Source organism: Phascolarctos cinereus, unplaced genomic scaffold (genome assembly GCF_003287225.1).
Source record: "Phascolarctos cinereus isolate Bilbo 61053 unplaced genomic scaffold, phaCin_HiC Scaffold_726;HRSCAF=1367, whole genome shotgun sequence".
In the NCBI taxonomy this organism is placed as follows: domain Eukaryota; kingdom Metazoa; phylum Chordata; class Mammalia; order Diprotodontia; family Phascolarctidae; genus Phascolarctos; species Phascolarctos cinereus.
This window is the reverse complement of record NW_027556098.1, coordinates 114,635,887-114,649,951: the sequence shown is the minus strand read 5'-3', so window position 1 is coordinate 114,649,951 and position 14,065 is coordinate 114,635,887. Positions and strand designations below refer to the sequence as shown.

At 38.6% G+C, this 14,065-nt stretch overlaps 1 protein-coding gene across 1 annotated transcript in view; it reads left to right on the top strand.

Moving 5' to 3' along the window:
* Positions 1–14,065, top strand: part of DTX3L (deltex E3 ubiquitin ligase 3L) — a 41,731-nt gene that overhangs the window by 15,386 nt on the left and 12,280 nt on the right. The window contains 1 exon segment of the mRNA XM_078146734.1: positions 10,879–11,141. Within this exon segment, the coding sequence (XP_078002860.1) occupies positions 10,879–11,141 (263 nt within the window).

The following is a 14,065-nucleotide window of genomic DNA, read 5'->3' as shown; positions in this document are numbered from 1 at the left end:
TGTCACCAGGGATACTGGAGTTAAGAAATCTTCCATTGTACCACTTGCACAAGGTGCTGACTGCCCTTCAGGTGCACTCACGTTGTTTGTGGTAATTTGTTGGTGGCCTCAAATGCACTGGGGCTAGCTCCCTTTTAACTGGAATGGTTGCCGGGAACATTAAAAGATGGGAAGATACTTTGAAGAAATTTATAGTCTCCAAATACTTGTGTGAGTCCTTCCTTTGAGAAAGAAACTATCCGTCTATGGGGCTCTAGCAAATTTAACGCAAATTGAAGAGTGGGGAAAGATATTTCTCTCTTCACTAAAGTCCAGTGACTTCCAATCACTTTTAGGAACAAATCTAAAGGCCTCTGTTTGGCATTCAAAACCCTTCATGCCCTTGGCCTTCACTTTACTTCCCTACTATATCTTCTGTGATTCAATAATACTGACTTCCTTGATGTGCCTTGCACAAAGAAACTCCATCTCACCTGATCATACATTTTCACCAGATAAGTCCCCCATGCCTGCAGTTCTTGCCTTCTCATTTCCACCTACTGGCTTCCCTAATTTCTTTCTAGTCCTACCTAAAATCCCACTTTCTACATGAAGCCTTTCCCCAATCTCCTTACTACTAGTGCCTTTCCTCTGTGGATTATCTCCAATTTATCCTGCACGTAGCTTGTTCGTACATAGCGTTTGCATAGTTCTTCCCCATTAGACTATTAGCTAATTGAGAGCAGAGAATATCTTTTGCCTTCTTTTGTATCCCCAGCACTTAGCACAGTGCCTATCACATAGTAGGCACTTAATAAATACTTGCTGACTGACTGACTATGGGCAGGCTCATTGACTTGGGAATCAGAGTGTCCAGATTAATAGGCAACTGGCATTGGCTTGTGTGCTGTCCTGGTTCTCTTCATTCTTAGCTCACCTTTTGGGGTGCACCTTGTGGCAATTGCTCTGTTTTTTTCTAGCTTAGTGAGAATACATTCATACCCACATATTTTCTGACTTTTAACCTCCACAACATTTTCTGCTCAATTTGCCATTCTTCTAGGTGCCCCCTGAAAAGTATAGTTGTAGAGCAATGGATAATATGCCCGTTCCTTTCTGAATGAACCCACCTCTTCTATTTGCTACACAGAAATATCCATTAGGATCTTAAATACTGGATCCTGTGGCATTGCTTGGAGAATGAAACAGAACCTATGATACAGAGGGGTTCCTTTCCCAGTTACAAAGAGATTATTGGTGATAATGCATGTTATGCCAGGGAAGAAGGTTAATGATCTTTAGTTGGTTCTTCTCTAAACAATTAACTCATTTGGATCTGCTTCTATGCTTATGTTAGGGGAGGCATGATTTAATGGCTGTGTCAGATGCTTCTAATAAAGTAAAAACTGTGTGATGATCAGACTGGAATCTTGTTTTTCAAATAAGAATTGTTTTCATTTATTATATTTCTATCCCCAGTCACTCTTAAGACCTGTGATGGAGATGGCAAAAGAGAGTAAAGCCATTGATTAGGGACCTCTTTTACCACACCAACGATCATTCCCACTGACCATCCAGTTCCCCATTGTTGTTGGGGTTTTTTGCTTTTATTTCTTTTTTCTTCCCCAAGTTACATGTCAAAAAAAATTTTAACATTCATTTTTACAAGATTTTGAATTCCAAATGTTTCTCCTTCCCTGTCTTCTCCCCTTTTCTGAAAATGGTAGGCAGTTTGATATAGTTTATACATGTGCTATCATGTAAAAAATATTTCTATTTTAGTCACAGTTGTAAAAGAATAAACAAATAAAAAGAGAAAAAAACTCAAGAAAGAATAAATGAGTGAAAAAAATTATGCTTTGATCTGCATTCAGAGTCTATCAGCACTTTATCTGGATATGGAAAGCATTTTCCTTGGTGAGACCTTTGTACTTGTCTTGGATCATTGTGTAGCTGAGAAGAGTTGAATCATTCATAGTTGATTATCACACAATGTTGCTGACACTATGCACAATGTCTTCCTGGTTCTGCTCATTTCATTTTGCACCAGTTCCTACAAGTCTTTCTAGGATTTTCTGAAGTCTACCTATTCACCATTTCTTATTGCACATTAGTATTACATTGCATTCACATACCACAGCTTTTTCAGCCACTCCCCAACTGATGGGCATCCCTTCAGTTTCCAAAATTTTGTTACTAAGAATAGGGCTGCTATAAATATTTTTGCACATATAAATCCTTTTCCCTTTTTTATTGTCTTTTTGGAATACAGATCTCATAGTGGTATTGATGCATCAAAGGGTACACACAGTTTGGATGCCCTTTGAGCACATTTCCAAATAACTCTCCAAAATGGTTAGATCAGTTCACAACTCCACCACCAGTACATAAGTGTCCCAATTTTACCATTTCTTCTCCAACATTTATCATTTTTCTTTTTTGTCACATTACCCAAACTGATAGGTGTGAGGAGATATCTCAGAGTTGTTTTAACTTAAATTTCTCTAATCAAAAATTAGATCATTCTTCCTATGCCTATAAAATAGCTTTGATTTCTTCATCTGAAAACTGCCTGTTCATATCCTTTGACCATTTATTAATTGTGGAATGGCTTGTATTCTTAATATATTTGACAGAGTTTTCTATATATTTGAGAAATGAAGCCTGTATAAGAGACACTTGGTGCAAAGATTGTTTCCCAGCTTTCTGCTTTCTGTCTAACCTTTGTTGCATTGGTTTTGTTTGTACAAAAGCTTTTTATTTTAATATAATCAAAATGATCTATTTTACATTTTGTAATGTTCTTTCCCTCATGTTTAGTCATGAATCCTTCACCTCTCCATAAATCTGACAGGTAGGCTATTCCTTACTCTTCTGATTGGCTTAAGCTGTCACCCTTTATGTCTAAATTATGTACCCATTTTGACTCTGTCTTGTTATAGGATATGAGGTGTTGATCTATACCTAGTTTGTGTCTGATTGTTTTCCAGTTTTCTCTTTTTGATTATAGATTTCAGGTAGTCCAATGATTCTGACATTGTCTCTCCTGGATCTATTTTCCAGGTCAGTTGTTTTTCCCATGAGGTATTTTACATTTCCTTCTAGTTTTTCATTGTTTTGGTGTTGTTCAATTCTTGTTGTCTTATAGAGTCATTAGATTCTACCTGCTCAATTCTTACTTGTAAGGTGTTTTCCTTAATTGGCTTTTGTGCTTTCTTTTCCATTTGGTGAATTATACTCTTTAAAGAGTTGTTTTCTTCAGCAGACTTTTGTATCTCCTTTTCCATTTGGCCAATTCTACTTTTTAAGCAGTTTTCCAAGCTATTGATTCTTTTTTTCATAGTTCTTTTGCATCACTTTCATTCCGTTTCCCAATTTTTCTTCTATCTCTCTTATGTGATTTTTAAGCTCCTTTTTGAGCTTTTCCCTAAGTCCTTTCTGGACTTGAGACCATTTCCCATTTTAGTTTGGGGTTTTGCCTATAGGTGTTTTGACACTGTTGTCCTCTTCTGAGTTTGTGTCTTGGTCTTCCCTGTGACCATAATAACATTCTATGGTCAGATTCTTTTCTTTTTGTCGTTGTTGTTTTTTGCTCATCTTTTTGTTTCCCCTTCTCCCTTTCTTTTGAAAGGATAGAAGGCGCTCTGTCTCAGGCTTCTTTTTTCCTATGGCTGCAGGCAATGTCTGTTTATCTGGTGCTGCACTGATGTTGCTCCAGGGAGCAGGGATTTCTTGCATTTCCCCAGGGTTATACTGAAGTACATGGAGATCTGGCTGCTGGAGGATTCCTGTTGGTTCTGGGCAGTGCCAAAACAGCTAGATGTCAGGACTATTCCCTTCACATATTGGAGGATGCCTTGTTGTTCTTTTCAAAAATCAATTCTGATTGGCATTTCCTTTGTCACAGGGTTAGCAAACTTCTTCCTCTCCAAATTCCTAGGGTGGGGTCACCATTTGTCAAAATGAAAACCTGTTTCCTGTGCTTTTTTTGTAGTCTTATCTCCATCTCACTAAATTCTACCTGTAACTGTTCCCTGTCAATCACCATGCTCCTCTTCAGCTGTGTCTTCTGGAATCCTCATTTTACGATCATCAGGCGCCTTTTTGTTCAAAAATCTCTGTCTCTACATTCTTTTTTATATTCTGGAACTCCCAGAGCTCTGGGATTCACCTTATCTCTGGCAACTCTTTCCAATATTGGTTGACTCTTCATTCCTGGTCAGCCAGGATGAGGAGTTGGCATACCCCTTGCTGCTTCATGATGCTTCTAGATCTCTCTGCACTCAGTAACTTTCTTATATTCAACCCTGTCCAGATTGCTGTTGTTGCCATTTGCTGGCCTACTGCTTACCAATCTTTCCTTTATTTTTATTGATTTCATTTATATTAATAATACCTTCATTTCTGAATATATCCCTCTCTCCTCTACTTCCCAGTCAATGATAACCTGTATCAATTAAAAAAGAAAGAAGGAATAAAACAAATGTAACCAACACATCAACAGAGTCTGAGAGTATGTATTGTGTTCCATACTCTGAAAAGAAGGGAAGGAACTATACTTTCTCAACATTTCTTTAAGAAGAACCAAAAAAACACTAGTAACAGTATTCTATTATATAGGCTGAAGTCTGCCAGAACCAGTTACTAAATTTACCATTAATCTATATCCAAGCCATCATGATTGGAAGAGGTAGACGTTGGAACTGGCATAGGCCTGTACAAATTCAGCTGCTTGTGCTGAGTCATTCTGAATGACTCCATTTTACACTTTACATTTTCAGTGGTGACTTAGAGGATAGAACAGTGGGTCTAGAGTCAGAAGACCTGAATTCAAATCCAGCTGCAGATACTTACTAACTGTGTCACCCTGGGCAAATCACTTAATGCACTGGAGAAGGAAATGGCAAACCATTCCAGTGACTTTGCCAAGAAAACCTCATGGATGGTATGCTCCGCAGGATCATGAAGAGGACTGGATGACAGAACAGAACGACAACAACAACATAGCAGATCTCCTCCATAGATGGCAAATGATTGCTCCCTAACAATCACTCCTCTTAATTATGAGGCACACTGAATGACTTTTAACCTCCACAAAATTTTCTGCTCAATTTGCCATTATTCTTGGTGCCCCCTCAAATGTGTAGTTGTAGAACAACAGATAAAATGCCCATTCATCTCCAAATGAGTCCACTGTTTCTAAAATACTTAGGGAGGAGATGAGGTAGCACTAACCCCATCTCCTCTTTGAAATGTTTACCTAGCAGGATTGTCTTTTCCTAATACGGAAACAGTTTAATCCTGTTTATTAAAACAGCTCATGGTTTGTATTCCCCACCTTATTCTATGCTGCTGCCTTCATTACCTACAGTAAACTCCCTTTTGTTTTAATTTTCCTGAGTTTATCTTATTAATCAGGGAAAGGCTCAAACTAAGATTTCTATTAACAGTCCCCTATGTGGGATGAGGGAAAATAGGTACATTAATGAAATCTTGGTAGAGTAGCAAACTGGTCCAGCCATTCTGGAGAACGATATAGAACTATACCCAAAGGCCTATAAAACTACGCATACCCTTTGACCCAGAAAAAAAAAGGACCCATATGTGCAAACATTTATAGCAGCACTTTTTGTGATGGTAAAGACTTGGAAATTGAGGGGATGCTTATCAGTTGGGGAATGGCTGATCAAATTGTTGCTTAGGATTGTGTTGGGGTACTATTGAACTATAAGAAATTATGAGGGGGTAATTTCAAAAAAAGTCACAAGACTTTTATGAACTGATGAAAAGCGAAGTGGAAAGAACCTGGATATCACTGTGTACAGTAACAGCAATGTTGTAATGATGATCAGCTGTGAAAGACTTGGCTCCTCTGATCAATACAGTGACCAAAGACAATTGAGAAGAATTCATAATAAAAAAAAAAAGCTATCTACCTCCAGAGAGAGAACTGAAAATTTTTGAATGCAAATTAAAATATAATTTACTTTCTTGCTTTTTTATTTGTTTTGCAATATGACTAATATGGTTGATATATTATTTGTCTTCTCAATAGGAGGGAAGAGGTGGAAGGGTGGGAGAGAATCTGGAACTCAATTAAAAAGAAAAGAATGCTTAAAATAAACTTTATTTGTGTGTACGTGTGCATATATACATATATATGTATGTGTGTGTATGTATGTATGTATGCATATTTAAATAATCCCTTATGCCCCCTATTGTAACTCTGCCCCAAGGTGATTTTAGGTAGCACTTTCAGGAATTTGGAACAAGTAAAGAGTCATAATATGTTAAAACACAGCAGCATTCAAGAACAGTCACCACTTAGTTCCTCCTGAATCACTTCCCCCTAAGAGTTACTTCTTGTGATCATTGTGATCATTATCTGTGATACTGTAGTCTTCATGTTGTTTGATGCTATAGTTATAATGATAGGATTCCAATATGGAGTCACTTACGCTAAGTTGTCACAAAGCCTACAAAACACACAGGCAAAGACAGACAAGGTGGTAGTTTTCCACTGTTCTAAACTATGTTAAACCTGTTTCAAGCTGTTAACACTTGAATCTTCTATTAGATAAAAACTTCTGACTTACTGCAGCACTCTTGGTGTCATTTCCCTTCCACTGCTTCATATAATCAAATCAAACTCTTTCCTAATTTCTAGTCCTAATAAACAAACTCTCCTTATCCAAGCCTCATCCAAGCCCATTATTGTTAAGTGACCCTGAGAACCCCTATAAAACATCTGAGTCTTATTAGGAATGTCCCCTCCCACATCTGGCACTGATTGCCCGTTTTCCATTAAGCCTATTTTTAGGGTATATACCTTCACTTATCTGAACCCACACTTTTAGCATATTCTCTCTGTAATATGTCTCCTTCTCCTTTCCATGGGGTGAGTTTTTTGTATCCATAAGGATGAACCTCTTTATATTGTAATATATGTTTATGTAATATGTTTAGGCTTTTTTATTTTCCTGCTTGCTGTGCCCTGTAATAATAAAGTTCTTGTTTCTATCAATTTCCTGAGTACCAATTTCCTGCAAATTCCCAAGTCCAGATCTTTGAGTGAACACTAGCCATGAGGCTAAATAAAGCATTATCTTGAATTTTGAAGGAGAAAACACTGCCTCTAAGTAGATCATGGCACCAATCACTCCAAATGAATGGGAAGTCACTGACTTTATCAAGACCACAGTTAAGTTTGATTGTCTCCCTTGTTCCATTTTTTAAAAGTATATAAACTTTTTTATTCTTTTTTAATAAGTTAAAAATTTTGTCCTTCCTCCTCCCCCATACAATGAGAAGGAAAGAAAAACAAAACCCACTACAAATATGTAGAGTCATGCAAAAAAAGTTTTCACCTTAGGAGAGAGACAGAAACAAGGGTAGAGACGGAGAGATGGACAGAGAGAGATACTTCAATCTGCATTCTCCATCTATTGATTCTCTATCTGGAAATGCATAGCATGTTTCATTAGGAGTCCTTTGGAATTGTGGCAGATCACTGTGCTGATCAGAATTAGCTGTCTTTCAAAGTTAACAATATAACACCTGAACAATATTGCTATTACTGTGTGAATTGTTCTCTTGAATCTGTTCATTTAACTTTGTATCAGTTCATTCAAGTCTTTCCAGGTTTTTCTGAAACCATTCCCTTCACTGTTTCTTAGAGCACAAGAAGTATTCCATCACATTCATATGCCATAATTTGTTTAGCCATTTCCTAGTTGATAGGCTTCCCCACAGTTTCCAATTCTTTGCCACCACAAAAAGAGCTGCTGTAAATATTTTTGTACACATGGGCCCTTCTTCTTCCTTTGATCTCTTTGGGATATAGACCTCATAGTAGTATCACTGGGTCAAAATGTATGTATAGTTTAATAACTTTGGGGGCATAATTTCAAATTGCTTTCTAGAATAGCCATACCAATTTTAAGCCCCATCAGCATTGAATTAATGTGCCTCTTTTCCCATATCCTCTCCCACATCTGTCATTTTCCTTTTTTCCCTCCTTACCCAATCGGAGGGCTATGAAGTGATACCTTGGAGTTGTTTTAATTTGCATTTCTGTAATAGCGATTTAGAGAATTTTTCACATGGCTATTGATAGTTTAGGTTTTTTCCTCTGAAAATTATCTACTCATGTTCTTTGACCATTTAGCAATTGGAGAATGACTCATTGCAAATTTGACTCAGTTTCTTTTATATCTTAGAAATTGGACCTTTTCCAGAGAAACTTGCTGTGAAGATTTTTACTCAGTTTCCTGCTTCTTATTTTAGCCAAATTGGTTTTGTTTGTGTAAAAGTTTTTTTAAATTTTATGTAATCAAAATTGTCCATTATACCTTCCTTAAAACCTTCTATCTCTTGTTTGGCCACAAACTTTTCCACTTATACCCTTACTGCATTTCAAAGGAAAGTCTCTGCTTTTGTTTTTGATCTTTTCCTAAAGTGAAAAGTTGGAGGGGGGGGAGATTTAGGCTAGAGAAGTAGCATTTTGTAATCTTTCCAGGGAAACAAAAATTGTAGTTTGTAAATTTGCTTTCTCATGTAGAAAGAGTGACTCACATTTTTGAGAATGCAAGATGGCTGAAGACTTGTCACCATGCGGCTCTTTCTAGGTCTGCTGCCTGCTGGGTGCTCTACTGAACTACACTAGTCCATACTGAGTTTGTGTTAATGGCTGCTTCTGTAGTCTACCTTAAGCTGTTCCTAGGCTAGCTGCTATCCAGGTGACTTTTAATGTTGTAGTACTCTACTTGTCTTATGGTTCCTCTGGTGGTCCTATTTCACCCCTGATGGTCCCATTGATCCAGTAAATTTTTTGAGTTTTAACTGTGTGATGTTCTGGTAGCTGCTTGGCAAGTAGCCTCTAGTGAGCATTTCTCTCTGCTGCTAACTTCTGCTATTATCTCTTCAGATACTCAAGTCTTCCCAGTTCAGACAGCTAGGCATAGTGGCTAGAAACTCTCCCTGAACAGGATAGGCTATACATAGATGTGTATACATATACATGGCGCACATGTGATGCATGCATAACACAGTATACACATGTATCTGTGTGTATACATATTTATGTGCATATATGTATATATGAACCAACTTGGAAAACACATCAGAGAGAGAAAATGTAAAAATTATTGGATTACATGAAAGCTGGTGGTATATCGGTCAGAGCAGTGGGTCTAGAGTCAGTTCAAATATTGCCTCAAATACTTACTCCTCTGGGCAAGTCACTTAACCTCTGTTGGACTCAATTTCTTCATCTCTGAAATGGGAATAATAAAAGCAACTACCTACCAGAGATATAAGAATCAATTGACATAGTACCTGTAGGTGTTTTGTAAACCTTAAAGCACTGTATAAATGCTAGATATTATTTTTAACAGCCTTTTCTAAGGATTGGTGAATATACTCTTTTCCTCTTGACCAGATGAGAGTGAAAAGTAGCATTAGTTTGCATTTACTCTTGCAGATATGCACCCTTCTCCTTACCCACCCCATACCAAAATATATTCAGGCCCAGGATACAGAATAATTGTTGTATAGTAGTTGTTCAGTTATGTCCCACTCATTGTCAGACCCCCATTTGGGGTTCTCTTGGCAAAGATAGTGGAGTAGTTTGTCATTTCTTCTCTTTCTTATTTTACTGATGAGGAAACTGAGGCAAACCAGGTTAAGTGATTTGCCCAGGGTCATACAGTTATTAAGTGTCTGAAGCCAGATTTTAATTTCCTGGTTCCAGTCTAGGCACAGCTGTCCACTGTGCCACCTACCTGTCCCGTTGGGGAGTAGAAAGAGGCCTAAATCCTGGAGTGTGCTGCTAGAAAACTACAACAAACTTTTTAAGTTTACCTGCATTATTAACATTTTCTCCATTGCTTTGCTAAGTAACCAACTTAGGAAAAAAAGTTCTGTTTTGTAATGTTTGCCAATTTTTATACTCACTGGAAATTCAAGTCAGCTCTCTGGACCATTCTGGTTGTCTCCAGTACGTTACTGGTTCTAGCTAAAAGCAGACATCCTGGGTTTGAATCCTGACTGTGCTCCTTACTCCTTTTCAGACCTTGAATGAGTCACTTAGCCTATAGAGGATTCAGTTTTCTCCTTTGTAAATTAGGGTGTTGGACTAGATCAGGGTTTCTTAACCTTTTTTCTTTCATGGAACTCTGTTAAACAGACTGTTAAAACCTATGGACCCCTTCTCAGAATAAGGTTTTTACATACATAAAATAAAATACAAAGGATTACAGAGGAAGCCAATTATGTTGAAATAGTTAACAAAAATATATATTTTTCAAAAAACCAAGCTTAGACCCCAGGGAAATTTATCCACGAAATTGCAGTCTCTAGACACCAGATTAAGAATTCTTACATTAGATGGCCTTGAAATTCGCTTCCAATTTTTAAATTTAAGCTAGATGTTATGAACCGCGGGGTTTTGAAATGAGAGGTGATCTGGCTACCGTTAACTGACGTCATTCGACGGGTAACTATTTCTTAGCTGATAAAGAATTCAGAATACACCTGGATGTCTTTTGAAAAAGTGAGAAAAAATAAATAGGTGCTTTTCCTCTCTTCAAGTTTTCTGGAAATGTTACAGCCCAAAATCTGACACCCCAAAAATGAAATGGGAGCTAATATAAATTCCCAAGCCCCCTCCCTGTCGCCCCAGTTTAGAGAGCTAGAAGCCCCAAGTAGAGCTGGGGGCTGAGTATGGTCCAAGCGGAACAGTCTTCTTCTCTGCCTCCACCCCAACCCCTCCCCGCTCCCCGAGGCTAGGAATAGGGAAGGCTTTTCGGGGAAGCGAAACTGAAAGTTTGAAGGTTACCTCTGAAGAGGGGTGGGGATAGAGAGCTGACAGTACCATTTCCCTTTCTCTCGGCTTCCCAGTTACCCCTCCAGCGCCCACCGAACAAACGCCGCAGCCCCGGCTCCTCGGCTAACGAGTCAAGAACCTGCTCATATGTCCACTGGAAACTCTGCCCGGTGCCCGCCGTACCGGGTACTGGTCCGTGTGTCCGAGAACTGCAATGGACTCGAGAAGAAGCTGCAAATATATTTCCAGAGCCCGAAGAAGTCCGGGGGAAGCGAATGCACAGTCAAAGCCGGCCCCATCGAAGGCACTTTCTGGGTAGAGTTTTTGGAAAGAGAAGGTGAGAAGGAAGGGGCTGGGGGAGTCGCTGGAGAGACACCAGCTTGGGAGGAAAGGCGGCGACTGGGAGACGGGGTGACCTGGGAGAGGGCACCAAAGTGAAGTCCAGCCTGAGCCAGGAGAAAGGGCACTGAGAAACAGGGCTTGCATTAATATTAATCATCATCATAATAATAATAACAACGATAGCTTGCATTTCATATAAAGCCTACTACGTGTCGGCCACTGTGCTAAACTTACAAATATTACCTCATTTAATTCTCACGAGAACCCTGTGAGGTAGGTGCTATTATTGTCCGCATTTTACAATTAAGGAAATTGAGACAGACAGAGATTAAGTGACTTGCTCAGGAAGACTCAGTAAGTATCTTAGGCTGGATTTGCACTCAAGTCTTCCTGACTCCAGGCCTAAAGCTCTAACCACTATGTCACCTAAGAAAGGCAGAAACTGACTGGTTTCTCTCCCCCCATTCCTTCCCACGTCATTCCCTCCCACTTTGCCAAAGTCTATACTGTGCTGCTGGAGCAGAGTAAGGCAACTTTCTGTCATTACAAGGGCAGCAAAGGCTTTAGGACTGGAAAGGACATTTAGCCCAGCCCTCTCGTTTTAAAGATGAGAAAACCGAGGTCCCAAAAAGTAGTTAACTAGGTGGCAGAGTGGATAGAACTTTGGACCTACAAATTAGGAAGGCCTGATCAAAAGAAAACTCTGGACAGTAATTTCAAGACATCACAAATGAAAACTACCCAAAAGTATTAGAATGAGAGAGAAAAGTGAAGACAGAAAAAACTCACCTCTAACAACAAGGGAAAAGTCAGAGGAAGGATAGAACCCAAATCCTGAACTCCCACATTAAGTATCCATAAAGCAGCAGATCAAATACCAAAGGATTACAGTCAGGATCACACTGGATCTGGAAGATTCTACCATAAATGAGAACTCTTAGACTGCAATATTTCAAAAGGCATAAGAGACAGACTTTGCAACCAAAACTAATTTACCCTCAAAAACTGAGTATAATTCTACACAGGAAAAAATGGATCTTTAATCAAAAAGAAAACTTTCAAGCATTTCTGATGAAAGGACCAGAGCTGAGTAGAATCTTTGAAATACAAACAGAAGAGTTCAGAGAAACTTGGGTAAATTGATTTGAACAATTGGAAGGAGGTTTAGGATGATACAGTGCTAATATTCTAATGGGGAAGAAACAAGTGCCTTTTCAGAAGCTTAATGCCTTGGAAGAGTATTGAGGGAGATAAGTAAGAAAAATAGAGGCTCTAAATGTAGATTGATTCCATTCTGAATGTTCTGATAGAAGAAAGAGAAGAAAGAATAAAAGGAATAGACTAGTATAGAAAGTAAGAAGGGAATGGAACTTATTTTTTCCAAAACAAACTTTCTGATCATGAATGTGAAAGGAATAAAAGATGGAAAAAAGAAGAGCAAAGAACTTGAATCTAAGGGAATGCCCATCAATTGAGCAATGACAAAACAAATTATGCCATATGAATAAAATGGAATATAAATTGTATTGTAAGAAATGATGAAAGAGATGATTTCAAAGAATCTGAGAAGAGACTGATGAAGAAGGAACTAAGTAGAATGAGAACACATTATACAAGCATGATAACAGTATAAAGAAAAAGTACTTTGAAAGACTTAAGAACCCTGATTTATGCAATGATCAGCCATGTCCCCAAAGGACACGTAGTGAAGATACTACTTGCCTTCTGACAGAGAGGTGACACTTTCAAGGTGCAGAAAGAGATATACATTTTTGGATATGGCCACTCAGTGGATTAATTTTACTTGATAATGCCTTTTCCAAGAAATTTTGTTTCCTTTCTGTTGGTTTTTTAGTGGGATTGGGGTTAAGAATTATGGTTTAAAAAAAAAAGCAAAGCTGCCTTGTAACAATTGTTAATTCCACAGAAATGAATGGAAGGAAGTTCAGAAGGTAGCAGAGACAATAAGTAGGACAATTTTGAAAGTAATGAGTGGAATTAAATATATACTTAAAAATAAAAGATATGAAACATAGCCTCCGTTTCATGCATACTCCTCTCTTTTTTGCCTTGTGTATAGGGAAATGAAGTGGTTTGGGTACTTAATTTCAAAATAAATTTTTTTTAAGAAAGTATTGAAATTCATGAGATGAATTGAAATAAGGCTAGACTTATCATGTCCTCTGGGTCCTCTCTAACAGCACATAAAAAAGAGTTGGCTGGGATGAAGGAGCGCTGTTGAATGTTGAAGGGACAGCTAGGCTGCCCAGTGCACAGAGCACTGGACTTGGAATCAGGAAGACATCTTTAGAAGTTCCAATCTGGCCTCAGACACTGACTAGCTGTGTAACTCTGGGCAAGTCACTTAACCATATTTGCCTTAATTCCTCACCTGTAAAATGAGCTGAAGAAGGAAATGGGAGATCTCTTCAGTATCTTTGCTACAAAACCCCCAAATGGGGTCATGAAGTTTCAGATAGGAATAAATAACAGTGAGTGTTGAACCAGGAGAAAGTTAACCCCTAAGGAAGAAATACATGGGGGAAATAGGAGGCCTGGACTTTGGCCTTGGCCTAGGTCATCTTCCATTCACCCTCACTGCTCCTTGGCCAGTGGAAGGCCTTTGAAGGGACAGAAGGATCTTGGTTTTCCTATCTTTCTACTGGTGTGCTAGAGGAATCTATTCTTGAATTAATCTGCATTGGGAACCAAAGACAAATTGGACATAGATTCCTGGCTTTACAAGAGATGCCAGCAGAGAGACTACATCAGGCCTAAGGGGGTGCTTCTTGAGCATCTGATGGTGCTCAAGGACTTCCAGTAACCAAAATCTATGAGTTAGAGTTACCCCCCCCCCGCCTCACATGCTGTTTTAAGCTTGTACGCATTTCCCCTGGACTCTTCATGTAATTGTGGGAG